This window comes from Durio zibethinus, chromosome 9 (assembly GCF_047325235.1).
Source record: "Durio zibethinus cultivar Kanyao isolate XHJ-2024 chromosome 9, ASM4732523v1, whole genome shotgun sequence".
NCBI classification, from domain to species: Eukaryota; Viridiplantae; Streptophyta; class Magnoliopsida; order Malvales; family Malvaceae; genus Durio; species Durio zibethinus.
The window spans coordinates 22137018-22163085 of record NC_143170.1 but is presented as its reverse complement, the minus strand read 5'-3'; the positions used below and the strand labels follow the sequence as shown (position 1 = coordinate 22163085).

At 31.3% G+C, this 26068-nt stretch overlaps 1 protein-coding gene across 4 annotated transcripts; it reads left to right on the top strand.

Moving 5' to 3' along the window:
* Positions 1–3787: 3787 nt before the first annotated feature.
* LOC111311563 (uncharacterized) lies at positions 3788–25268 on the top strand. Of its 4 annotated transcripts, XM_089765885.1 has the most exons (11): positions 3795–4376; positions 4954–5722; positions 6766–7384; positions 9201–9372; positions 11075–11435; positions 17478–17588; positions 20755–21106; positions 21639–21864; positions 23989–24210; positions 24306–24420; positions 24994–25150. In XM_089765885.1, exons 1-11 carry the CDS (start codon positions 3871–3873, stop codon positions 25012–25014), a joined length of 3474 nt encoding a protein of 1157 aa, XP_089622011.1. In that variant the 5' UTR covers positions 3795–3870; the 3' UTR covers positions 25015–25150. The 4 variants fall into 4 exon arrangements, with proteins under 4 accessions (XP_089622013.1, XP_089622011.1, XP_022766812.2 ...); XM_022911077.2 differs by lacking the exon at positions 24306–24420 and having other exon boundaries at positions 3798–4376; positions 4954–5718; positions 6849–7384; positions 24994–25268; XM_022911058.2 differs by lacking the exon at positions 24306–24420 and having other exon boundaries at positions 3798–4376; positions 24994–25268.
* The last annotated feature ends 800 nt before the right edge of the window (positions 25269–26068 follow it).

Below are 26068 nucleotides of genomic sequence, written 5' to 3'. Positions count from 1 at the left end.
AATAATTGAAGTTTAGAAATGGTTAGGTGAAAGACGGAAAAGATAATTGATGGATTTTTTAATAAATTTGACGACTCAAAATATGCCAAAAAAATGTAGGAAAAGTACTTTGCTACTTTTATATAAGAATAAAGGTGAAATGCAAAATTATTCAAATTATCAAGGAACAAAACTTATGAGTCATACTATGAAATTTTAGGAGAGAGTAATTAAATGTAGGTTACAACATGAGGTTACTATTTTTGAAAACCAATTTGGTTTTATATCAAAATGTTCCACAACAAAAGTAATTCACCTATTGAAGCTTTGTTAGAGGGTTTTCGATTGAGAATGAAATATTCACATATGATAGTTATCAACTTGGAGAAAACATACGATAGAATTCTTCAAAAGGTACTTTGGTTGGCTTTAATGAAAAAATGAGTTCCTTTAAAAAATATTAACATAGTTAAATATATAATTGAAGGAGTGGTAACCAATGTGAGGACATTTGGGGTGTGACTGATAACTTTTCCATTATCTCAAGGTTGCATTAAGGCTCAATACCAAATTCATTTCTTTTTGCATTAGTTATGGATGAGCTCACTGGACATGTTCAAGATAAAGTGCCATCATATATGTTATTTGCCAATGATATAATATTAGTTGCTAAAACCAGTGACAACCTTAATGTGAAATTAGAATTATGGAGACATATAATAGAGTTTTGAGACTTTAAATTGAGTAAATTTAAAACTGAATATATGTAATATAATTTTAATAATTATAAGGAAGTGAGTGCTAATATGATTAAGTTAGATGGTGAAATAGTATCAAAGAATAGTAATTTTTGATATTTAAGATCAATTATTCAAAGTAATGTTGAGATAGAAAGAGATGTAAATCATAAGATTCAAACAAAAAAGTGAGGTAGCGAAGTGCATTGGGTGTTTTGCATGAACATAATATGCCTTTAAAGTTGATGGTGAAGTTGTATAAAATAACTGTAATCCTTATATTTTTATATGGAATTAACTGTTGAGTTGTTAAAAAATAATATGGAGAAAAAAATGAGCATTAGCTGAGATAGAGATACTTAAATGAATGTGTGGTAAGACTAAGAAAGACAAAATCAGAAATGAAAAGATTCAAAAGAAAATTAGGAATAGTTCGAATTGAGAAAAATAAGAGAAGGCCATTTGAGATGGTTTGAAATAATGAAACATAAACATATTTGTGCACCAATTAAGAGAAATGAACTTTTAGATTTAAGAGAGACCAAAATTTCTAAAGATAGACCATAAAAGATATAGATGCAAGTAATAAAAAATTATATGAGAGTTAAAAAAACTATGTCAACTATTTAGGTGAGATGGTGATCTAAGAAATGGTGAATTAGATTTCTCTAAATTCTTCTCAAACAATGATTTCAAAATAATTGAATGAAAAATTAAAATTAATATCACAATATAATGTAAATGACAATAAATTAATGAACTTGAAGCAAATATAAACTATAATCAAAATAAAGAGATAGGGATAGAGAAATTAAACACAAGGATTTATAGAGGTTCGGTCATTCTTCACAAGGCACCTATGTCCTCTCTTTTAGTTGTCCACACCAAGCTTCAATCTACTATTCTTAAATTAAAAATACAACTTTATCTTTTTTTCTCTCTAAGGATTAAGATAGAAACTTTATGCTCTCTACTTTATAAGCTAAGTAGCAATCTCTTAATCTCACAAATTCAAGAGGATGCATCATCTCTTGATTACAAAATCACCTAATAAAAATACAAACTTAAAACACCTTTCAAAGGCTAAATGTTTGCCTAATGAAGTACAAAGAAATTTGATGAATGAACAACAACAATGATTTGGATATAGCAAATAAAAATATAGACTTTAAAGCTCTAAAACTCTTAACATTTTTCAAATAATGAAAATATGACTTGTTTGATTTTACTCTCTTAATTCATTAACCTCTTTGGTGTGTTAAAATGGCCAATATATAGAAAAACTAAAGAAGTAGCCATTAGGGATGGTTTGGAAGAAAAAATGCCTATTGAAAGCATAAAAAAACTAACCGTTGGAGTGATTTTGAAAAGACCTAATCGATATCTTCCTTGATGGGATTGATTGATTCATGTTTTGGAAGCCATTTCATGCCTTGCAAAAACACGACCTGATCAATAACTTTATGTAGGGGATCGATCCTGTTAAAGGAGTGATTGATCCCCTACATAGAGTGATCGATCTCTTCTTCAACTTGAGCACAAAGAGACATTCTGGATAAAAAATCAATCAATCTTTTCTTGAGGGGATCAATCCTATCAAAGCTGAATGGTCGTATTTTATTTTGTACTTTACTCACTAATTTGATCATATCTTGAGTTATACAAATTCAAATAAAAAATCGTTTGAAGATTTAGAAACTAAATTTAAAGGACTTTCTATCCATATAAAATTCATCACCTAATTCATTGTGTACGAATTATAGTAAATTTTCAAAGCTACCATTTGTGTAGTTTTTAGACAACTATAAAGTGTCTAGTAAAAATTTAAAATATTTTCTTAGAAAATTTAGATTTAGATTTTGTTTGATCCATTAGAAAGTAGACTCAAAGAGTTTTTCAACCATATAAAATTCAAATATTAAAACTTTGTGAATTAATACAGAAAAATAAAAAAAATTCAATGTTAGAAAACTTTATTATTATAAAATAACTTTCTTAAGTGAATCTATTTCTCAAAACCAATATTATCAAAATTATATTAAGTCCAAAATGAATAAATTCACTTTAAAAATAATAATTGGACTTTCATTTAAGATCAAATAAATAATCTTTAAAGATAAATTTGGTTTGAGAAATATAAAAATAAAGAAATGTTTGTTTGCACTATGAAAAATATATTATTTATTTAATATCAAAATATAAAACTTAAAAGCATGTATTAAATAAGTTTTTTTAAAAATTTTGAATAAGTTTATTTAACTTAATATTTTATCATTTCAAAACAAAGATCAATTTAAAACTAACAAAAAAAATAAAAATATTATTTTTGATAAAAATAAACGGTAAAAAAAATTCAAATTGCTATTTAATATGATTTTTTTTTATCTTTTAAACAATCGATTTTAAAGTTATTAGGCTCCTTTTGGTTTTAAAAAATAGAACTATTTTTTATTTTTATTTTTATAAAAAATAAAAATGATAAAGAAAGCATGTTTGATAGTAATTTAATGAAAATGTTTTTTAGGAAATGAAAATGAAATTGTATCCAATTTAGAGAATGAAAAAAAATCTACTTTCATCCTTTTTCAACGAAACAAAAGAAACACAAGAAAATAACGAAAACACGAATAGACAACTCTCATTATCGAGCCTCATTTTCGTCCTATGTTCGATACTCTCAAAAGCTGAATATAAAAGCAAATGTTAAAATTTTAATTAAAAAAAACGCAATTCTCATTACTTTCAACTTTTCAAAGGTCCTAATATTATTCGACAATCATTTGATCGATTGATCTAATAAATAAGTGTAATAAACCAAACATTTTTTTTTTCATTTTCAGAAATGATTTTTTATTTTTATTAACCAAACACATTTTTAAATGAAATAAAAAATAAAAAGTACTTTTAAAAAATAAAAATAGAAAATAAAAAAGAAAAATGCTTTTACAAACCAAACATTACCTTATTTTTTAGTTTTAAAACAATGTTTATTTTTTTAAATTAATAAACATTTTCAGCCACATAACATCGGTTGCGTCGAAATTTAGGATAGCATATTTTTTTAATATGGAAATAAATATGGGTAGATGCGCTGTCCGGTGCCATTTCCCTGAGTAAAATGAAAAATGAATAAAAGCGGCGGCCAGGACAGCCAATGGATGTAAAAGCAAACGCAATGGACGACCAACAAGATCCAGAAGACCCAAAGCCATCTCTCTTCCCTCTTTTTCCTGCCGCCGGCACCGCTGCTACAGCTAATACTGCTGCTACAGTTACTAGTAGTAGCGTCCCCCAATGGCTTTGCAACCCTAGCTTCACCAGTGACCTTTCCCTAATTAACGACGCCGTTTCCTCTCTTCCACGCTCCCTGAAGGTGGAAGAAGAAGAAGAAGAAGAAGAAGAAGAAGAAGAAGAAGAAGAAAAGGAAACGAAGCCCAATTCTTACGAGCTAGTTGAGGAGGAGGGAGAGGAAGATTCTGATGAAGAAATGTACGACGAGAGAAAAAAGAATAAGAAAAAGACAAAGAGTAAGAGGAAGAATAAAAAGAGAAAGATGTCGAAAGAAATTGGTGATTCCAAATCCAAATATGTTCACGCTAAAGATTATTATTTTGATTCTCATCCAGATCCTCATAACTTCTCCTACGGCTCTCTCTACAGGTTCTCTATCTCTCTTCATTCCTTCATTCCTTTTTATTACTTCAATTACTTGCTTTTTCTTTGTTTTTGATTTAATTCTTCAAAACGCTAATAGCAAAAATGAAATTCTCTGCTAATTTGACATTTTACTTTTGACTTTAGTAGCAATAAAAATGAAAATCACTTTTATTAAACATGTGATTAATAAAAAATCAATATAAATACATTCTAAATAAATTTTCAAACTCACCGATTAGTTAAAGAAAATAATTAGGATTTTCAAATTAAAATGAATGTAAAAGTGAAGATGAAATTAATTTTTTGACCGTTTTAAATAAATTTTAGTGGTGTCATTATAGGTTAGGGAAAACACTAATTTTTTTATACTAATTACATATATATATTATTAATTTTTAAAAAATTGAACTATTGTAGGGGGGCTACGCCACTGGTTTCTACATCTTCCTGTTGGACTTGTTTTGTTTCTTAATATCAAAGTAGACTTTGATAAAAAAAATAACCAAAGGGTTTTAACACTTTTCTTGGTTTGCTGAACCTGAGACATTCAAAATTGATTGTCTAACGTTTTCTATTGCAGGATGGATGTTCCGTGCTATAAACTTTATAATCCTGAACAATTATCTGGATTTATGTCCCAAGGATTGTACCCTAGTATTCAGAGGTTTTCAGCATTTGATAAAGATGCTGATATTGATGCCTTGGATGCTAAGCTACGGTCTGCTGGTCGATACTGGTCTCCTAACAATGCTGCCCTCCAATACCATAACAACTTCAAGCATCTTCGTCGATTTGCCCCCAAAAATTTTTCACATTTTATTCCTGCTGATTTCATTCCTTTATCCGATATTCAATCATTGCCTCAACTTGGTGATGAAAGTTCCATCTCACACAATTCAATCATTGAAGAATCTTGGGAGGATGAAGTGCTACGTAAAACACGGGAATTCAACAAATTGACTAGGGAGCATCCCCATGATGAAAAAGCATGGCTAGCCTTTGCAGAGTTCCAGGATAAGGTTGCCAGTATGCAACAACAGAAAGGTGTTCGCTTACAAACTCTTGAAAAGAAGATTAGCATACTTGAGAAGGCAACTGAGCTTAATCCGGATAATGAACAACTCTTGCTTTTTCTTATGAAGGCCTATCAAAAAAGGGATGATACTGATGTGTTGATTGGGAGATGGGAAAACATACTGGTGCAGCATTCGGGGAGTTATATGTTGTGGAGAGAATTTTTACATGTTGTTCAAGGGGAGTTCTCAAGATTTAAGGTTTCAGATATTAGAAAAATATATGCACATGCAATCCAAGCTCTATCTTCTACCTGCAACAAGCAGTTTAGGCAGGTTCTAAATTTAGTGCGTTTTAGTTTTTTTTTTTCTTTTGTTTCTCTGGTATTTGTGATGAATGATACTTTCTTTCTGGTGCATTTTTCAATTAAATCAGTGCTGTCAAGTAATGCCTGGTGTATGTATTTTGTCAAGTTATATGAACATATATTTATAACTGCATTGCATTTATAATGTTAAAGTTTACTGATTTAGTCATCTGATGTTATAACTCCAGCATTTCTTTTGGTCTGATAATGCAAATTGATGACTGATTCTGTACAAACTAATATATCATTACCAAGTTCCATGTATTGATACCTCTGTCTATTAGCAGAACTCATAAGTTGACATCTTGGAGTTTATATCTTTCCTTGAATATATTACTGGAATAACCTTGTAGTAATTGCAGGAAATAACGAGTTTGTCCGTGGAGGTGAAAGCTTCTAATTTGTTAAATTGCAAAACAAATGATATTAAAGGTTTTCGTTCTGTGGCTATTTCATTTGTATAAAAAATGTAGTCAAACTTGAATCATTCGACATATTGGCTCATACCACTAGAATTGGGCCTCTGATCTCATTCAAACCTAAGTTTCCCTATGCTGGTTTAAAGGGCTAACATAAAACCTAGAAAGAAATCTATGAACTATCAGCAAATTCCAAATTGATCCAAATCACCAAAAACTCATGAAACTTTTTGCTTGAAAAGTTTTCACTATGCGGAAAGGCCTATAACTCTCAAGCATCATTGGTTGATGACTTTGCTATACTGATTAAACCTTGAAATATTGTACCATGATAGTTAAAACTTGGGAATACTCTTCTCAATATAATGTCGTATGCAGACCCATAAAATAACAACAGCTTATTTAGTGTTTCCATGTTGTTCATACTTTTTTTGATACTGTTGGTTGATATGAATTAGAGATCTTTAATCAGCATTCAATTTCCATCCCCTTCCTGTCTTTTACATTCTATAGACTTGAGATTGTAAAAAGCTCATTCAAAATAAGACAAGTTTGTTTAGCTTGGTTTTGATGCATGATCAATCTTATGCAGATTCATCAAAGTAGTAAGCCTACGGATTCTGCTGTGGTCCATCTGGAGCTTGGTCTGGTTGATATATTTCTTTCCCTTTGTAGGTTTGAGTGGCAGACTGGTCATCAGGAGTTGGCCACTGCATTATTTCAAGCTGAAATTGAATTTAGTTTGTTTTGCCCTTCTTTATTGTTAAATGAGCATAGTAAACAGAGACTGTTCAAGCACTTTTGGGGTAGTAATGGTGCAAGAGTTGGAGAAGAAGGGGCTCTTGGATGGTCCATGTGGTTGGAAAAGGAAGAAGAAAAGAGGCAGAGAGTTATGAAAGAAGAGATTTTGGATAAGAATGATGAGGGTGGTTGGACTGGTTGGTCAGAACCATTGTCCAAATTTAAGGAAACTAGCACAAATCTTGAAAATGTTGCTCACAATGATGTGACAATTGAGGCATTTGATGAGGAAATTGAGAATGAAGATATTAAGCAAGAAGATGATACTGAAGCATTGCTGAAACAGCTAGGCATTGATGTTGGTGCTGTGGCCAGTGACGAGGTTAAAGACACTTTGACATGGGCTAGATGGTCACAAGAAGAGTTCTCTAGAGATTCTGCTCAATGGATGCCTGTTCGTGCAAAATCTGGTCTTTCTCTATCTATCTCTCTGCACAGACACAAACACACAACACACACCCACCCACACACATTTGCATGTCTTTTTGTCTGACTCACTCCAAGTGGAGTATGTTTGAATTCTTGTGGATGCATTTGGGGTTTATATCATATTTTTGTTTTATCAGGGATGGTTAAAATGTTCCTTTTTTTTTTTTTTTTTTTTCTGGGTGAAAGGTTTTATATCATAAGCACCAATCTAAAAGGTTAAATAGTGACTTCTCTCTGTAGTCTCCACCCTTAACTGTAAGCTATCAGAGCTTATCTTAATTTTAAAATTTTCTGGAAATATGAGGAGAGCCTCTAAGCTGATATAGCGATTTTGCTTCTCTTTTTTTTTTTTAATTTTGTTTTTACTTTTTAGGAAATCATATTCTATTTTTTATTCTCTTATCATAAATTTGGTTGTTTTGATTTATTCTCATTTCTAATGACCACTAAACTTCAGCTGTCATCTGGATGCTATACTTGGCACTAAGGATGCACTTTCCTTTGGGTCTGTTTTTTAATTAACTTTTACATGCTTTAAACAATTTATTTTATTTTATGGAAAATTTAATAGAATTTATGATATATGAATATAAAAGCTTATAATTTGATGTTCATATATACCTACAGTATTTTGCCCCTGTTATTTTGAGATAAAACTTGGTTTTTCAAGATTTAACATATTTTTTGACATTATTTTTGTAGTATGTAAGTATATTTTTTCATGCTAGTTATTTGCTCATGTGTGTTGCACGTCATCCATAGTGTTATTTATAAAGAACAATTAACTTACATAAAAATAAACATAATACAATTATATTTTAGAAAGAAACAATTTGCTACTTATCAAGGATGATGTATGTAGGACTAATATTCATCATTAATTTCTTTGACCAAATGCCAATTTTGACGTACCATTGAAGAAAATAAAAAAAAAGATTCACTGATTTGAAGCCAATGCCAAAACAAGTATTGTTGAAGTCTTGTGTATGTTATCACATTAATTGTTAAAACAAAGTCTTGTTAATGATTCTTTAATCTTGAAGGTGATAATGGAACTCCTACCCTTAGTCTTATTTACAGGTTTTTGTTTTTATTGATCCTCACATAATTGGGCTTTTTAATTGGTGTTTATTCTAAATTATAACCCTGAAAATAATTCAATAAATTAAAATTCAAAATTAAAAATTCTAATAAAAATTGAATTATAATGGCAAGATGGATGAGAATGTCCTTTTTCTTTAATCAAAATTTGTAGACACATCCATGCTTATATATATATATATTGGTATTTCTTCTTACATAGTCACACGTGAATATTTTTTTATCTATTTTTTAAATAATAATTATATATTAAAAATAGAGTTTTATATTGTACAAATAATTGAAACTAATAAAGTGCATATTAATTGAAATTCACATTCATATGTATAGTTTATCACATGTGCAAAATATATCTGATTAAAATAAGTTCTGTTGCTTCTACCATTAATGTAAAATTAGAACTTAGAAGTTAAAGTAATTCCAAGTAAAGTTTAACTCTTTGTTATTTATTAAGTAAATCCATTTAACGAAAGTCTTTCCATGGAATTAGAATTCTTATTTATAAATTGGATAAATCGTATTAGTATATAATATAAAAATTAAAATAACAATTGAGAAATATAATGAAGAAAGATTTTTTGTATGTCAATCAAAAGTTTCCTAATATCCACACTTTTAATCATTATAGACAGACTGTGATTTACAATTATCTGGAACAACTACACATATGTACTTAAGTTGCTGGTCATAAAACAGGTGCTGTCACTAATATTCATGGGACACCCAATGAAGAAGTGGATGAGCAATTTATGAGAGAGATATTATATGAAGACATATGCGAATACTTGTTCTCATTGAGCTCTGCTGAGTCGCGCTTGTCTCTAGTATTCCAATTCTTGGATTTTTATGGTGGGAAAATCTCCTCTTGGTAAGTTTCACCTTATTCACCTTTTGATAATTTGATGTAGTTTTGTGTAAAATCTATCTTATTCTGTCTTGCTCATCACTATTCTTTGATCCACTCTCTGCCATCTTGTCTGTTTGTCTATTTCTATAACTTGCATACATACTCACTCACACAAACAACAAATACTTTAAATTTTGGTTTCCATGTACGAGGTTGAAAATTATTTGGATAAATGATGGTTTATACCCAGGTTTTACCTGCTTTCTGAATTTTCTTTTTGGTCCAGAGCATTTCATCTATTATGGAATATATTTCTGAAATATGTATAATAGAATTAGGGCATGCTTAGGTGTGGTGAATGTCTAATGGTATTTGTAGCTTGTTACTGATAATTTTATATAAACACAGGTTATTTAATTCTATTTGACTGGACACTATGGGAGGAGATGTCATAATCTATTGACTGATAACCATTATTAGTTTTGGTACATTTATTAAAGAGTGCTTGTGTAATGAATAGGCTTCACTGTGTTGGGGAAGTGATATTATTTGATTGTTCTGTAATTAAAATGAGCAGTACCATGTATTCATTTAGTTAGTTAGGTTGTTCTCAATTCTGCCAAAATTTTTTAAGAGTTATTTGAGTTGAACAGAATTTATTGGATTTCAAGGTTTTGCAATTATGTAGTCTACTTTGACAACTTTCTGAACATGGATTGACTTTGAACTTGTCTTGTAGAACCTCTAATCTAGTTAAAATATTTGAAGTGAGCTTCTATTCACATCCTTTTTTTACTCCTCACACTTTTTTTTTTCAAAATCATTTTTAAATAAAATTACTTAATTATCCTTTCTCTTTTCTCTTCACACCCCTTTCACTTTTAAGCTTCTGGATTTGCAAATCTGGTAGCTTTTAAGAGTTTCAATATTACAAATCCGAAAGCAATTAAAAGCCTTTGGATTTGCAATCTAGAAGTTTTTAAAAGTTTTCGGATTTGCATATCAGAAGCTTAAAATTTTCTATAGGATATTTTTCTTAACTGATTTTTTTCCCCAAACCTAAATGTAACCCTTTTTAATTTATTGGATATGAAAATATGGTAAGTTATATAATTTACCGGAAATGCATATCCAAAAACTTTAAAACTGACACAATAAGGGTAATTAAGTAATTTTACTTAAAGAAAAATTTTTAAAAAAAAAGTTGGATGTGGGGAGAAAAAATGGGGCTGTGTTTAGAACCTCTCATATTTGAATGTCAACTAATTCAAATTTGTTGAAGGAAGAAGATGATTTTACCTAGAAAGTAGATGACTGATTATGCTGTTGACTTAGAAAACATTCATTTCCAACAATTTTTTGTCTGTTTTGGAGGTTTTCAATTTTCATGGTTCTTCCTCAAGATGCTTTCCGTGTGGAAAATGCCACCTGAAAGTTATATATTCTTAGTCATTAAAGATGACCAAAATTTTTGTATGAGAAATTGTTGGGCCTCTCTACTATTGTTTTTCTTTTTACCTTGTCAAGGCATGATGCTCCATGTTAAGAGTTATATTGTTTGGTCAAATGCAACAGTGACCTGGTTTTAGGCTGTTTAGAGGGGACGGTTGCATGAGAGTGTAAACATCTAACACCATGATGTGTAAAGGCATTAATATATTAATGATTTAATGTTTGGATGAATAAGTCATTAACAGTAACCTTTCTTTCCCCTTATTTCTAGGGTTTGTACCAACAGTTCTAGTTGGACTGAGAAAATTCTTAGCCTGGAGGAATTACCTGATTGTATTTGGCAAAATATGAGAAGACTGCATGATGAATTTACCACATCACAGAGTAAGTCTGGTGAATTCAGTTTGGAATTCCTTTTGGACAGTGCTAGAGGAATCCCTCAGAGGACTGAAATGATGAAATTTCTTCGCAATGCGGCGTTGCTTTGTTTAACTGCTTTTCCCCGTAATCATATATTGGAAGAAGCTGCCCTTTTGACAGAAGAGCTTTTTGTAACAAAAATGAACTCTTCTAGCAGTTCAGGTGCCCCATGTCAGGCTTTGGCGAAGAGCCTTCTAAAATGTGATCGGCAGGTTTTTTTTTATTTCTTCTACCTGTCTAATGGTACATTCATGTGGATTGAATCCGACACTTGCTTGGCAGATATTTTTTATTTATTATCATGAAATGCATGATTTGTTTATGTTGACCATGAGCCCACTGAATATTTTAGTCAGTTTCCATCAACCAGCAGGAATAGTGATGTTTTCGACGAAGTGTCTATGAGATTTTCTCAGTCAATAAAAAGAAATAACACCGTTGGCAATAGAAAAGCAAGTTTATATATGAGTCTTTTCTCTTGGTGATAGAATACAAGTTTGCTTCTGAATTCTTTTAATTGTTTCTTTAGTTATTTCCTTTGTTTAAACATATCCTTAGGTTGCTAAAAGTGTATGGTGTGCAGTGTCGTATTTAGTCATTATCCGCTTATAAATGCCTAAATGGTATGGTGTGCTACTTTATCTATTGATGTAAATTTTTGGTATGATTTGTATTTTCTCGCTTTATTCATTATAGGAAAATATCCCTTTCAAACTATTTCTACTATTGGATAGGATGATTTTAGTTCAAATTATTTTACTTTTTTTTTCCCTATTTCATTTCCATGTTTTGGTTGCATTTGGTTATTGCTTTTGATACTTACTTTTTGCTTCTAGAAGGAAAAAAAACAAAAAGTAAATTTGGTTAATAAAAGAAAATAATATCTTTGAATAATTAAAATTAACATTGTATTTTTTGGAGAACAGAATGCATGCTTTTACTTTTATGAATAGTAGTTTTGGATTGTTATTACATTTTAGTTGTTCGTTTATTTTTAATCAAATATTCTTTTTCCAATTTGAAGAAATCTCTAGAATAAAACTATTTTATTCTTCTATGGTTTTCTTATTATAATGTTAGAATTGCATGAAAATATATAGGCTAAAAATTGAATGTTCATAGTCTTAAAACTCGAGGTTTTCATACATTAAAATAAGTAATCAAATGAGTAATTTACTTTCTACACATAATAGGAAAATAGCTAATGGATTTGGTGTAATTACCTAAATCACTCCTTATTCTAAAAATTAGAGACTTAACTAAAATAGATAAAGATAAAGTAAACTAATTAAGCAATAATGAAGATTAGATTTTCACACTCCCCCTCAAGCTGGGTGGTAGATGTCAATCATGTCTGGCTTAGACTTCAGATTCTTGAAGTTGTTTTGAGAAAGAGCTTTAGTGAGTATGTCTGTAGTTCGGAGGCATGTGGGAAAATGAACTAATCTAACAATTCCTTCCTCTATCTTCTTTTTGATGAAGTGACGATCAATCTACACATGTTTGGTCCTATCATGATGAATAGGATTCTTTGCTATACTTATGGCATCTTTGTTGTCAAAGAATATCTTCATGGATTCTTCTGTAGAGACCTTTAACTCCCCTAGCAACCTTTTCAGCCAAATTCCCTTACATATGCCATGAGACATAGCTCTAAACTCAGTTTCCATGCTACTTCTAGCCACCACAAACTGCTTCTAGCTTCACCAATTAACCAAATTTCCTCACACATCGGTACAATAACAAGGAGTTGATCTTTGATCAGTAACGGATCCAGCCCAATCAGCATCAGTGTAAAATTTAACATTTCGGCATGATGTTTTCTTAAAAAATAACCTTTTGCTAGGACTTTTCTTTAGGTACTGTAAGATTTGATACACAGCTCTCAAGCGTTCCTCGGTTGGGTTGTTCATGAATTTGCTTACCATACTAAATGAAAAATCAATACCTGGTCTTTTATGAGAGAGGTAGATGAGTTTCCCAACAAGTCTTTGATATCAGACCCTTATTTGTTGGACTTCCTTCTTCCATTCCTACCTTATTTATTGTGTCCCTAGGGGTGTCAACAAGTTTGCATCCAAGCATTCTAGTTTCCTTTAGTATGTTTAGGACATACTTATGTTGTGAGACAGATATGCCATTCCTTGAGTGAGCTACCTCCATGGCAATAAAATATTTGAGGTGTCCCAAATTTTTGATTTCAAATTCTTTGGCTATGAGGTTCTTTAGGTTGTTAATTTCTTCCACATAGTCTTCCATAAGAATAATGTCATCTACATAGACAATAAGAATGGTGTGATCGGTCTGGCATTGTAAAAAACCATACTTCTTTATCACTTTTGTTAGTCTATCAAAACATGCATGTTGGGATTATTTGAGACCATATAAAGACGTTTGAAGTTTACATGCATTGCCAGAATTGTCTTGGTTTTTGAATTCTGGAGGGATTTTCATGTAAACTTTTTCTTCTAAGTCGCCATTAAAAAATGCATTTTTGACATCTATTTGTTGGAGTGGCCAATCTAGCTTTGTTGCCAATGATAATAACACTCGGATTGAATTAAGTTTAGCAATTGGAGTAAATGTCTCCTTGTAGTCAACACCATAGGATTGAGTAAATCCTTTTGCAACAAGGCGAGCTTTAAATCTGTTAATGCTTCCATTTGCGTTGTGCTTGACAGCAAAAATTCATTTGCACCCAACTGGAATTTTCTTTTTGGGTAGTTTTGAAATCTCCCATGTTTTGTTCTTTTTTAGGGCCCTGATTTCTTCTAAAACAACCATCTTCCACTTTGGTTGCATAAGTGCTTCATGAATATTATTGAGAATCTACATATTGTTTAGTTTGGTAACAAAAGCTCAATAATTGAGTGATAAACCTTCATAAGAAACCACATTATAGATTGGGTGTTGAGTACATGATCTCACAGCATTTCTTAGAACAATCGGCTGATCATGATCATCAAAAGATTTAATAGAATTAGATTCAGTAAGAGTGTTACTTGTGTTGGTTTCAAGTATCTCTGAAATCGGTTTAGATTCTTTGTTTTGCTTTGAAGGTGTACATTCTCTTAGATCCTTAAGAGTTTTATTTCTTCTTGAATAGACAATCAATTCTTTGTTTGTTTTCCCTTGTGTGGACTTTAGGCTTGGGGGATTTGATTGGATGTTTTGAACGTGAAAGGGAGTTTATGAAGTGTTTGGTGGTTTGGTAATAGAATCTTCCCAAAGTTGATATTTCCATGTGATTCATGGAATGATAAAATTTCTTTGTTATTGGTGAGTAACACTTGTATCCTTTTTGATTCGGGGAGTATTCAAGAAATATGCATTTGATGAATTTGGGATCTAATTTGCTTTGGTTTTGTTGGCTGGTAAGAACAAATGTAGTGCATCCAAACACTTTAATGGGAATAGACAAGATGATTTGAAGGTGGGGATAGGAATCGAGAAGGGATTGGCAAGGGCTTTGAAATTTTTGGACTCAAGAAGGCATTTTGTTTATAAGATATTAGTGGTCAGAATAGCCTCACCCCAAAAAATGCTTAGGTACATGGGCAGTCATCATGAGGAATCTTGCAACTTCCAACAAATGTTGATTCTTTCTTTTAGCAATGCTATTCTACTGAGGAGTATCGACACATGAGCTTTGATGAATTATACGAAGCTTCATTAGATATGATCCGAGGGTTGAATTGTAGTATTCTCTCCCATTGTCGGTTCTCAACACTTGGATTTTGGTTTTGAATTGAGTTTGGATCATATTGTTGAAGTTTTGAAATAGCTGGCCCACTTTTAATTTTTCTTTCATAAGGAATACCCAAGTAACCTTGGTGTGATCATCAATAAATGTGACAAATCATTTTGGAGCCAGAACTGTTATTTACTCTGGAAGGACACCAAATGTTATTGTGTATCATTGAAAAAGGATGGGAGGATTTGTAAGGTTGATTAAGATATGTGGTACGGGTATGTTTGGATAGTTGGCAGACTTTACACTTAAAGTTGTTAGAATTTGTATTGAATAGTGAGGGAAACAACTTTTTGAGGTACAAAAAATTTGGATGACCTAACCGATAATGCCACAACATGATAGTACTATTTTTATTATTATTGGAGGATGAAGCCACACTAGATATTCTGATATTGTCTTTTGGAATCATTAGCTCTTAGGATATAGAGTCCTGCACACATCCTAACATTACCAATAACTTCTAGGAGTCCAAATCTCACACATATTTGGAAGAAATTTAGTAACCCACTTAGGGTCTCTTGTAAGTTTGCTTATAGATAATAGATTGCAACTTAGATTTGGGACAAATAGAACAGAATCAAGTGTTATCTCTTTGGAAATAATAATAGAACCTGTACCGGCCAATTTTGAAAGTGTCCCATCAGCAATTCAAATTATGAAGTTTTCATGACATGGGTTGTATTTACTACATACAGATGCATCTTTAGTCATATGGTTTGAAGCTCTTGAATCCACAATCCATGAACTTGATTTCTCTAGTTTTACACTTAAAACACTGAGAAAATTACTTTTTTGTGCTAAAGAACCTGTTCCAATAGGATTGGTAATGTTTTGCAATGATTGTTTGAACATCGTTTGGAGAAGCTCCAGTTGTTCTTTGCTAAAAGGACTTGGTTTGGCTGAGATTGAATTTCAGTAGTAGCTAAGTTGCCATGGCTGTCTTAGTCTTGTTAAGACCACGAAGGTTTCCAGTTGGCTGGTTTCTTGTAGATCTTCCAACATATTTCCTTTGTGTGTCCAATTTTTTGACAGTGGCTGCACGTAGGTTTGCCTTTCTATTGCCGATCATTGATGTTCAACTGGGATCCTTGGATAGCTAGGGTCGAATTTTCAGGAGTTGGAGCAGCTATTTGTGTCCCTATCATTATTTTTTTCTATTTTTTTCTCTGTGAACTTTTCAAAAAGCTTCTCAAATGCTCGGCAAAGGCTTGGTGCTAACTTCCTCGGACTGCATCAAGGTTCTTGTCAAGATTAAGTAGAAACTTGTATGCTCGATCCTTCTCAACCAACTTCTTGTATTGCTTTCCATCGTCAGGGCACTTCCATAACACCTCTTCAAGAATATCAAGTTGCTGCCAATGTTGGATCAGAAGGTTGAAGTATTCTGTTACTGAAAATTCACCTTGTTAAAGATCATGGAGAATACTCTTGATTTCAAAAATTTCTGAAGTGTTGTCAACATTGGAGTATGATTTCTTTGCTGCATCCCAAATCTCTTTGGCTGTTTTGTAGTATATGAAATTTTCTCCAATCTCATTGGTCATATAACTGATTAACCATGACATCACTATATTGTTCTCCAACTTCCAGCTTTCGAACCTTGCATCACCTGCTTCTAGAGGTGCAGCTACTCCAATAAGATAATCTTCTTTCCCCTTTCCACACATGAACATCATAAGAGATTGGGACCATTGAATATAGTTTTGCTTGTTGAGTTTGTGCCCTATAATTTGAAGGACTGATCTTTTGGGTACACGGGTTTTTGGTGACGCTAGCTCCGGGGTTAGAGGTAACATCCGACGTCGAGCTTTCTTTTTTGCTAGTCATGCTAGACTCCGAGTGCAGAATTTCAAAGGTTCAGATCGTGCTCTGATACTATGAAGAAATCTCTAGAATGAAACTATTTTGTTCTTCTATAGTTTTCTTATTACAATACTAGAATTGCTTGAAAATATATAGGTTAAAGACTGAATATTCTTAGCCTTAAAACCCTAGATTTTCATGCATTAAAACAGCTAATCAAAGGAGTAATTTACTCTTTACACATAATACGAAAATAGCTAACGGATTTGGTGTAATTACCCAAATCACTCCCTATTCTAAAAATAAGAGAATTAAAATAGACAAAGTCAACTAATCAAGCAATAATGAAGATTAGGTTTCCACACATTTGCTTTTTTGGCAATTTCCTGGGAAGCAAAAGCAAGGAGCAAAAAGCTAGTAGCAAAAACAACAATTGAGTGAAGTCTAAATAAATATAGATGTGCATATATGATTACGGCTAGCATGGTAAAATAAATAGAAACTAATGCTGGAGTAAGTTCTGGAATTAGGGAGCAATTTATCATGTTCATAGCCTGGTTGGAGTTATTTGGGCTGTCCAATGTGTGAATCTTTCTAAAATCAAATAAAATTATGTAATATTAGGTTGTCAACTTTCTCTATTGCAATAAATTTTTTCTGCTTTCAGTTTATCTGTTTTAGTACTTTGTTGTTGTAGGATCTCTTGCTCTGTGGAATTTATGCACGTAGAGAGGCTCTTTATGGGAATATGGATCACGCCAGAAGAGTTTTTGACATGGCATTGTTGTCGCTTTCTGGGCTTCCATTGGTGAGCTCTTAATGCTTTGATGAATATTGATCCAATAGATTGATTCACTGTAGTAGCTGAACTCTGCTTGCAGTGGACAAAAGATTTGCATTTTTTAACAAAATTTTTAGTTCAAGTTTTAGTCTAGCTCTGGATTGCTTTTACTTTCCATTAACTAAGATATTAATTAGTATGTTTTATTAATACCTAAGGAGGACTCTAGTTCTTATAGTCTGTTTTATATTCATTCTAGGTTATGCGTGATAGAATTTATGCAGCTGTTTGACAATTTTCTATATGGCTAATAAATAGGATGTTCATATTTTGGTACTACAGAAAGTTTGATACCTGTACGGCTGCACATTATAGCACTAGATAAAGCTCTCCTTGTGCCACTTTCTTTGTATTAGATTTGTAGATTCTTAATGTTAAATGTTCTGATGACTAACACTGGACGGTGTAGATAGCAGGGGCGATCTTGGAAATTTTGTAGGAGGCAAGGAGCTGTTATACATTTTCAATATAATTATAGGAGAAGAGTTAAAGAAAAGGTAAAAACACTATTCAATTTAAAAAAAAGACATACTTCATGAAAACAGTAAAAAACTTAAAACAATATAATTCATAGACCTAAATGGTTGAATAAGAATAAAAAATATCTAGCAAGTAATTAAACAGATGTAGAGTAGAAGTTATAGTACTTTAAAAAGAAATAATAAGTTTAATATTAAAGAAGGGATAGCAATTTTTCCCATTTTCAGTAGGCATCTCTATTTTTTGGCAGCATATCACCTACAATGATTGTGGTACAATTAACCAAACTCAATTTAAAATTGTGTGGGGACCATCAAAGTTTTATATGGAATCCACACTTATAAGTGGTGGGCCCCTACATAGTTTTTTATTGTGATTGGACAATTATAGTTCTGTAGTAAAATGAATTGTAGGTGAAATGCTCTCCTATTCTTTGTCTTGATTTGGGTGGGAATAGGCATTGCTTTTCTAATGGTAGAGAAAGGGATGGTAATCAAAATTGATCTTTGATAAAGAATGTTGATTGGGACAAAATCCTTGCCTCCAGGACTGATCTAAGATATATTTATTGAGGGCAAATATTTTAAGCTAACTTAGAAAACTTTTCATTGAAACAAAAATTTATATGAAAAAAGAATTAAAAACAAATAACATCTTAGAATTATTTTATTTATATAAAAGGGTTAATACTAAACTATAATGAAATATTAAATGTGGTACTTGAACTTTAAAATTTCTAATGTGGTATTTGAATTATAAATTTGTTAACTAATGTGGTACTCATCCTTAACGTAGCTAGTTTTAAATGATGACATGTGATGGACAAACAATTCTACAAGTATTATATTAGTTAACAAATTTATAGTTCAGGTATCACGTTAGAGATTTTTAAAATTCAAGTATCACATTAAACATTTCGTTATAATTTAAGGGCCATTCATGATATTAACTTATATAAAACAATACTGTCATTATGGTCCTTGATGGAATTTATTCATAGCTATAATATTCATTACATAAAAAAAAAAAAATTCTTTCAATATATAGTGCAAAATAAAAAGCAAACTTTATAAGCAACTATATTTTAGTATAATACATTTTTTGTTCTTAACTAGTTTCGTTTGTTATGAATTCAAGTTCATTTTAATTTATATAATTATATAATTCATAGAAAAAAACATGCATCATGTCTAGGAGCATGAATAAAAATTAAAATGCCCCTTTTCGTACATAGAATATAAAAAGAATGAAGACATAAATATGTCAATTTATTCTCATCATATTGGAAAAGGGTTGTGGATTGCTTTTCATTCTTTTTTCTACTAATTTAAACTTTTCTATGAACTCTAAAAATAGTTTACTTTGTACAAGATTTATTCTTTATAAAATTTCTTATTGCATTCAATCGAAATTTTAATATATGATGAAATTTCTTACGACCAAAATGTAAATATTCAATTACTTACTAGGTAAACAAGAAAAAGTTTGTTGTGTGAGTTTCAATTTACTGACAGCAAATACGATAAAAATTTAGAAGGGATAAAAGTTGAGTACTTATACATTTCTTATATTTTGTCCTATAACCTGAAAAGAGGTTTATATCTCAGTTGGGATATCTGCCTCCGCTGCCTCCACTGTGGATCTATCCCTGCCTGCCCCATCCAATCCCCTATGTATGTTTTTATATGGTAAATAAATAATTATATAATATATATTTAGAGCAAGGTGGGGATGAGGATCACGCTTGATTGAGGGTGATAGGGATCATAATTATTTCTCCTCGGTAATCCCACTATGTTTTTTTATATGGAAAAATTGTGGCCAGCATAGCTACCACTACACTTGCAGTTCTGCACAATAACCACCATTGCCACTACTAATATCCATGATCATACCAATGCCTCATTGCTAAGGTGCTGGATTTTTTTTAATTCAAATGAAGGATTAATGTAGCCAAATGATTAAATACATTAAGTAGGTTTTAACTACTCAACATTTCAGCTGTTTTTGTTGAAAATATTTTATTAAATAGTTTTCATGATGAGTAACTAAAAGTATTGGGAAAAAATTGAAGATTAAAATTTTCATATCATTAAACAACAAACTATGGACTTCTATGCATCAGGCTATATACATATATGACGCAGACTTCTCCACTTTAAAAAAAAAAAATTGATTTACCTTCTTCTGGATTTAATTTGAGAAAACATGGTGGTGTTGAAAAGGTTGCTAGTGCAGTGACGAATGTTCTGCTTTTATGAGATTAAATTGTTTTTTTTTTCTTCATTTAAATACTTTTATCAGAAGCAATTAAATATTTTAGCTTTTTTTTTTTGCTGTCACAAATTTATTTATTTCCCCTGAAATTTTCTAATTTATCTTCTTTTTCACCGATCTTTCTGTGCTAATTTGCTCTTCTAAACGGTTTATGTGTTTAACCTCTTATCTTACTTTTTCTTAAGCACTGTTGTAACCTTTGGTTTTTCTCCCTGTTATGCATAAAGAAATGCTTGAAGTTTACAATACACGATTTGACATCATAAACTTCTGAAAAGTTTCAATCATATTATGTGTGCATAAATGCAATCATTTAATCTATTTGCATTTTTTTTGATATAATAATGATATTAAATAGTCTTATTCACATGAGCAGGATTTACAGTCCAATTCTCCTCTTCTATATTTATGGTATGCTGAGGCTGAACTTGGAAACTATCATGGCTGTAATTCAGATTTATCATCACGTGCAATGCATATTCTCTCCTGTCTAGGAAGTGGTGTGATGTACAGTCCATTTAAATGTCATCCATCAAGCTTGCAACTACTGAGAGCACGCCAAGGGTTTAAAGAAAAAATAAACACATTAAGATCAAAATGGGTGCGGGGTTTTGTTGATGATCAATCAGTTGCCCTAGTTTGTGCAGCAGCTTTGTTTGAAGAGTTGGCTGCTGGATGGGCTGCGGGTATCGAAATTATAGATCATGTTTTTACAATGGTGCTTCCAGGTATTCATCACCATTTTTTTTTTCTTCTTTTTATTCTTCAATATGGTGACAGCTCTTGGGTTCTTTACCTTTTCAAGTAATTTAGCTAATTTACCCATGTAATGGTCATTTTTTTTACTAACTTTTTTTATTAAACTTCACAGTCTTTATTCTTTTCATTAAACTGAATGCAGGATTTTCTTGACCCATTAAACTTGATAAACTTTAAGATTAACCCATCACAGTGCCCTTTATTTTCCTCCTTCAATATTTTGGTGTATATAATCTTGAGCTGCACGATATGAGGTAACCTCCTGCGTCCCATGAACCTTGCCCCTCCCCTCCTAGTATTTGAACCTGAGACCTGGATATGAAGTTCTAACCATTATGGTGTTCCACTGGGGATATGCCCTTCAAGATTTAAAGTGTATTCATGGGTAGAAAAATAATTTTTTCACCAAGGCAGTTGGACCAAAGTTTTTTCCCTGTAAATTTGATTGATAGTGTTACCTGGTTCCTTTAACACAGTAGGCTAAATTCTCATGATTTGCAGAAAGAAGAAGCCAAAGTTACCATCTGGAATATCTTTTCAACTATTATGTTAGGATGCTTCAGAGACATCATGAGCAATTTGCTTTGTCCAAAGCCTGGGAGTCTGTCACACACGGGCTGCAAATATATCCATCCAGCCCAGAACTATTTAATGCTTTAGTGGAGATCAGCTCTCTTTACATGACTCCAAATAAATTGCGGTGGATGTTCGATGACTACTGTCACAAGTAAGATCGTCTTGTGTCTCTGAATTCTGTTCAGGATCATGCTTTTAGTTTTAGGAAGCATATGTCATATGCCATAAATATATATATAGATATATATATTTGAGGAAATAATATGATTTACATCAGCCTCTGTGAAGGTAGACAACCAAATCCTCCCTGGTTTTGTTACATTCTACAATATTATTGTACTAGAAAACCTTGTTACACACTATGTATGTGTTTAAATAATTGAAAAGATAGTCAGTTTATATAAGAAATTTTAGTTTTAAAATAGCTAATAACATAATGAGAAAAAAATAGGACAGTTTTAAGTTTTAAGGTAAATGGAGAAAAAATAGGAATGGTGAAGGTTGATTACTATGTTTGATGAGGATCGAACTCATTTTAAACTTTTGAAAAAATGAACTCTTTTCTAAATATTAGTTTTTCTTTGAATTCTCTATCACATTATAGTTTGTACTTTTCATCCTTGGTATTAAACTTCTTTCTTATTTTTCTTTCATTTTTAATATAGGAAATTTCCCCATTGAGACTTGAGGCTTATCTAGAGTGGTTTTTCTAACTACTAATTGATCATATATAATTATTTTATAAAGAACATTTTCAATTCTCCAAAAGAATTTAAAAAATAATCAAAACAAAACACCTACAAATTGTGGGGAAATTGACTAGAAAATATTAAGGAAAATTTCAACGGACATGTTTTTATTTGAAAATGAGCTAAAATAATAAAGTATAACAAAATAGAATCCAAGTTTATCCAAAGTAAGTTTGGTTAGGCATATTACGTGTGAGAGAAACTTGTTAGATAAGTAAAATAAAATGAGTGCCAAAACAGAAGTATTTATTATTGAACCATTTCTGACATTTAATTTTTGCTAACAGGTTCAATCCAAGCATTGAGAACTTTTCTGATAATAAATGGTGGGGGGGGGGGGGGAATATCAATAATATGGCAAAAATGGAAAAAATATCAAAGAAAATTTGTGGCTTGGCTTGGTTATAAAGTAAAAAGCATTACGTTATTCAAGTGTGGAAGTTCAAAATAAAGTTACTTTATATTAATAAGTTTATAGTCTAATTCTGAAGGTGGCAGATAACATGCAAGTGATGGAAACTAGCAAGATTTTTACGATGTTCTTAAAAATCTATATATATTATTTTTATTGTTTAAAGTATCTTCTATGATGTGCCCTTAAAACTTAATTAAGCAAATTTTAAGAAGGGAAGAATCCCCTATTAGTTTTTGAACTTATCAGCAAGCATGTTCTCCTAATTCCATTTTTAGAATGGTTCAAGGACTCACTAATCTAAACAAAATTACACACTATATAAAAATGAAATATTAGATGAAATCAGTTAATTAATTATCTTCTAACCTATATTATTTACTTTATTTTATTTCAATTTCTGTTTATCTTATAAAGAAAAATCTACCTTGCTACGTGCATGCATGCTTTCTTGTTTGTTTATATATTGTAAAAGCTGATCGGGGAAGACACTGGCCCATACAGAATGTTGACTTTCCCCTCTGAACATTTTAAAATTTCTTGTAGTAAATATATTCCTTAGGTGGAAGGTAAAGCCACTCTATTCTTGACGCATAATGCTGAATCTTATGCAAAAAATGTTTGAGCATTTTTTCATTTTTTGGGAGGGCACTGATGTTAGTGAAGAAGTTTTAAATATTTTCTTTGAAGTGCTACTTCCCTTTACATTGGATCTGTTTTTAACTGGGTATTGGTTTTTTCTGAAAGCTATTTACAATCAAAGTGTACGCTCAAGAATCTGTGTTATTCAGATTGTCATATGTTGTCTTTCCTTTCCACCTATGCGACTGCCAGCTTCATTCTGTGAATTTTAATTTTATTTTTTAATCTTTTATGGATTATTTATTATTGTTCTCTCATAATAAATGAGTGATAAAAGACAGTACTTAATACATGTATATTTGCATTTTTGCATTCCATTTCTCTTTAAATAAATGAACTGACCAGGTGTTTTTGAGTGAATGATTTAGCATCTTACTTTTTGGGTTTGTGAAGAAATTGCATGGACATGATTTTCTCCATTTTTTTTTTTTTTTTAACTTACCTTAACAGTGTTATTCTATAATATTCTCAGGAAACCATCTGCAATTGTTTGGCTTTTTGCTTTAATGTATGAGATGAGTAGGAGCGGCTCTTTGCATAGGATCCATGGATTGTTTGAGAGGGCACTAGCAAATGATAAATTGCATAATTCAGTTATACTCTGGCGTTTTTATGTTGCATATGAGATTAACATAGTCCGCAATCTATCAGCAGCAAGGCGAATATTTTTTCGTGCTATTCATGCCTGCCCATGGTAAGTGACTTCTCCTTTGATGTCATGTAAACCACACTAGTTCTTTATGATTGAAAGCCAGCTATAATGGTAATCAACCTGTTAAATGGATTCAGGTGCCAAAATCTCAAACCAATGCAGTTAACCTGCTTTAGTTGTTGGCCAAAATGGAAACCCTGCTCTAGTCGTTCAACTTTCTCCAATTTACGAGTCTATAGTGGTGGTAATGTGGTATGAAAAGTGAGGACCAACAAATAAAGAAATTTTTAATGGAAATATATGAACATTACTATTTGTAACTACTGTATAAGTTGTTCTGTATGAAGTCATGATAAAGTTGTTGAAGCAATATTGAATAGGAAACTTGCTAAAGAATAAAAGTATATACTAATTAAGAGGAAAAAAAGAATTTGTAATCACTGTAAGAAGCTGGATTAAATGTTTTACATGACTGTGGATCAGTCAAGTCGGAATGGTTGGAATAAAATTCTTTTCAGCTGTTTAAAATGTCTCGTGCTTCTGTTTTTTCATCTGACATGTTTCGACACAATGTTCTTTTATATACTGAAGAATTTAGGTACACACTATTGAGGAACAACTTTTATTACTTTAATTTGTTGGTTTGTTTAAGGGAAGCATTTGTTATTGGTGGATGCTCGGCATTTCTTGTTGAATGATTACAAATTGCTATAGATTCTAGTAGAATTAGTTGGCCTCAGTCACAACTTTTAGTTCATCCAAACTTCATAGAAAGTTGGTTGATCTCTGCGTCCTAACCTTAATGTTGTTGCATGCAATTCCCAGGTCAAAAAAGCTATGGCTTGATGGTTTTCTTAAATTGAACTCCATCTTAACTGCGAAAGAGCTGTCAGACCTTCTAGAAGTTATGAGGGATAAGGAATTGAATCTGAGGACAGATATTTACGAAATTCTTTTACAAGATGAGCTTGTGGCTTGATGGCATGTTGCCCGACATCCATGTAATATGTAACTCGAGAATTATGTTTTGTACGGAGTTACATATATATATATATATATATATATAAAGTGAATTATTATAATGCAAATATTTTTTCCAATTTAGTGATGGCAAATTTGAGTTACAGGCCTAAGCAAACAGAATGATAAATAGTTCATAAATATGATTTTTGTTCATTTATGTTTATTTATTAAGCTTAACGGACAAACACGAATAATATTTAAAAATTCATTGATTAAATGAATAAATTTCAAATATAATAAAATTTGTTTATGTATTATTCATTTGTAAAAATTAATAGAGCATTTAGTAAATAATTTATAAATATATTCGATTTTTATTCATTGATGTTAGTTTATTTATGAGAAATATTTTATAATTCGTTTAATTAAATAAAAAGATTATAAATATAATTATGTTTTTGCTCATTTATGTTTGGTTTGTTTACAATTTTAATCTAAATAACAACCAACATAATAAATTTTGGTTCGATTACACTCTAATGTTAATAGTAACAAAACAATTAGTATTGGCTTGGAAAGTTGCAAAAGCCCATTTGATATAAAAGAAAGATTTTCTTCATTCAACCATTTGATGTAAGGGGAAGGTATACACGTATAAAAATTATAGGATGATATATATCAAAAGTAAATATATTTATTATAAAATTTACAGCACTTCTCAAGCTAGTGATTGAGTGGATATTGTTGGAGGTCAAATACTCAGTGGCTTTTATTATCTCGGCATTTTCTCTTGGCCTTCAAGGATTCAAGGGCTATTTAAACTCAAAGTTTAAGTTACATTTTGAGTAACGGAATGATTCTCAATCACATGTTTGATTAAAGTTCAAATACAAATCAAAATGGTGTGAACATATCCTAGGAAAAGGGGTTTGGCCAA

Excerpts from the sequence above, each read along its gene's own strand:
- LOC111311563 (XM_022911058.2), top strand. The coding sequence starts at position 3,871 with ATGGATGTAAAAGCAAACGCAATGGACGACCAACAAGATCCAGAAGAC. Across the intron at positions 7,385-9,200 it reads GCCTGTTCGTGCAAAATCTG|GTGCTGTCACTAATATTCAT; the intron begins GTCTTTCTCTAT and ends GTCATAAAACAG. Across the intron at positions 11,436-17,477 it reads TTCTAAAATGTGATCGGCAG|GATCTCTTGCTCTGTGGAAT; the intron begins GTTTTTTTTTAT and ends TTGTTGTTGTAG.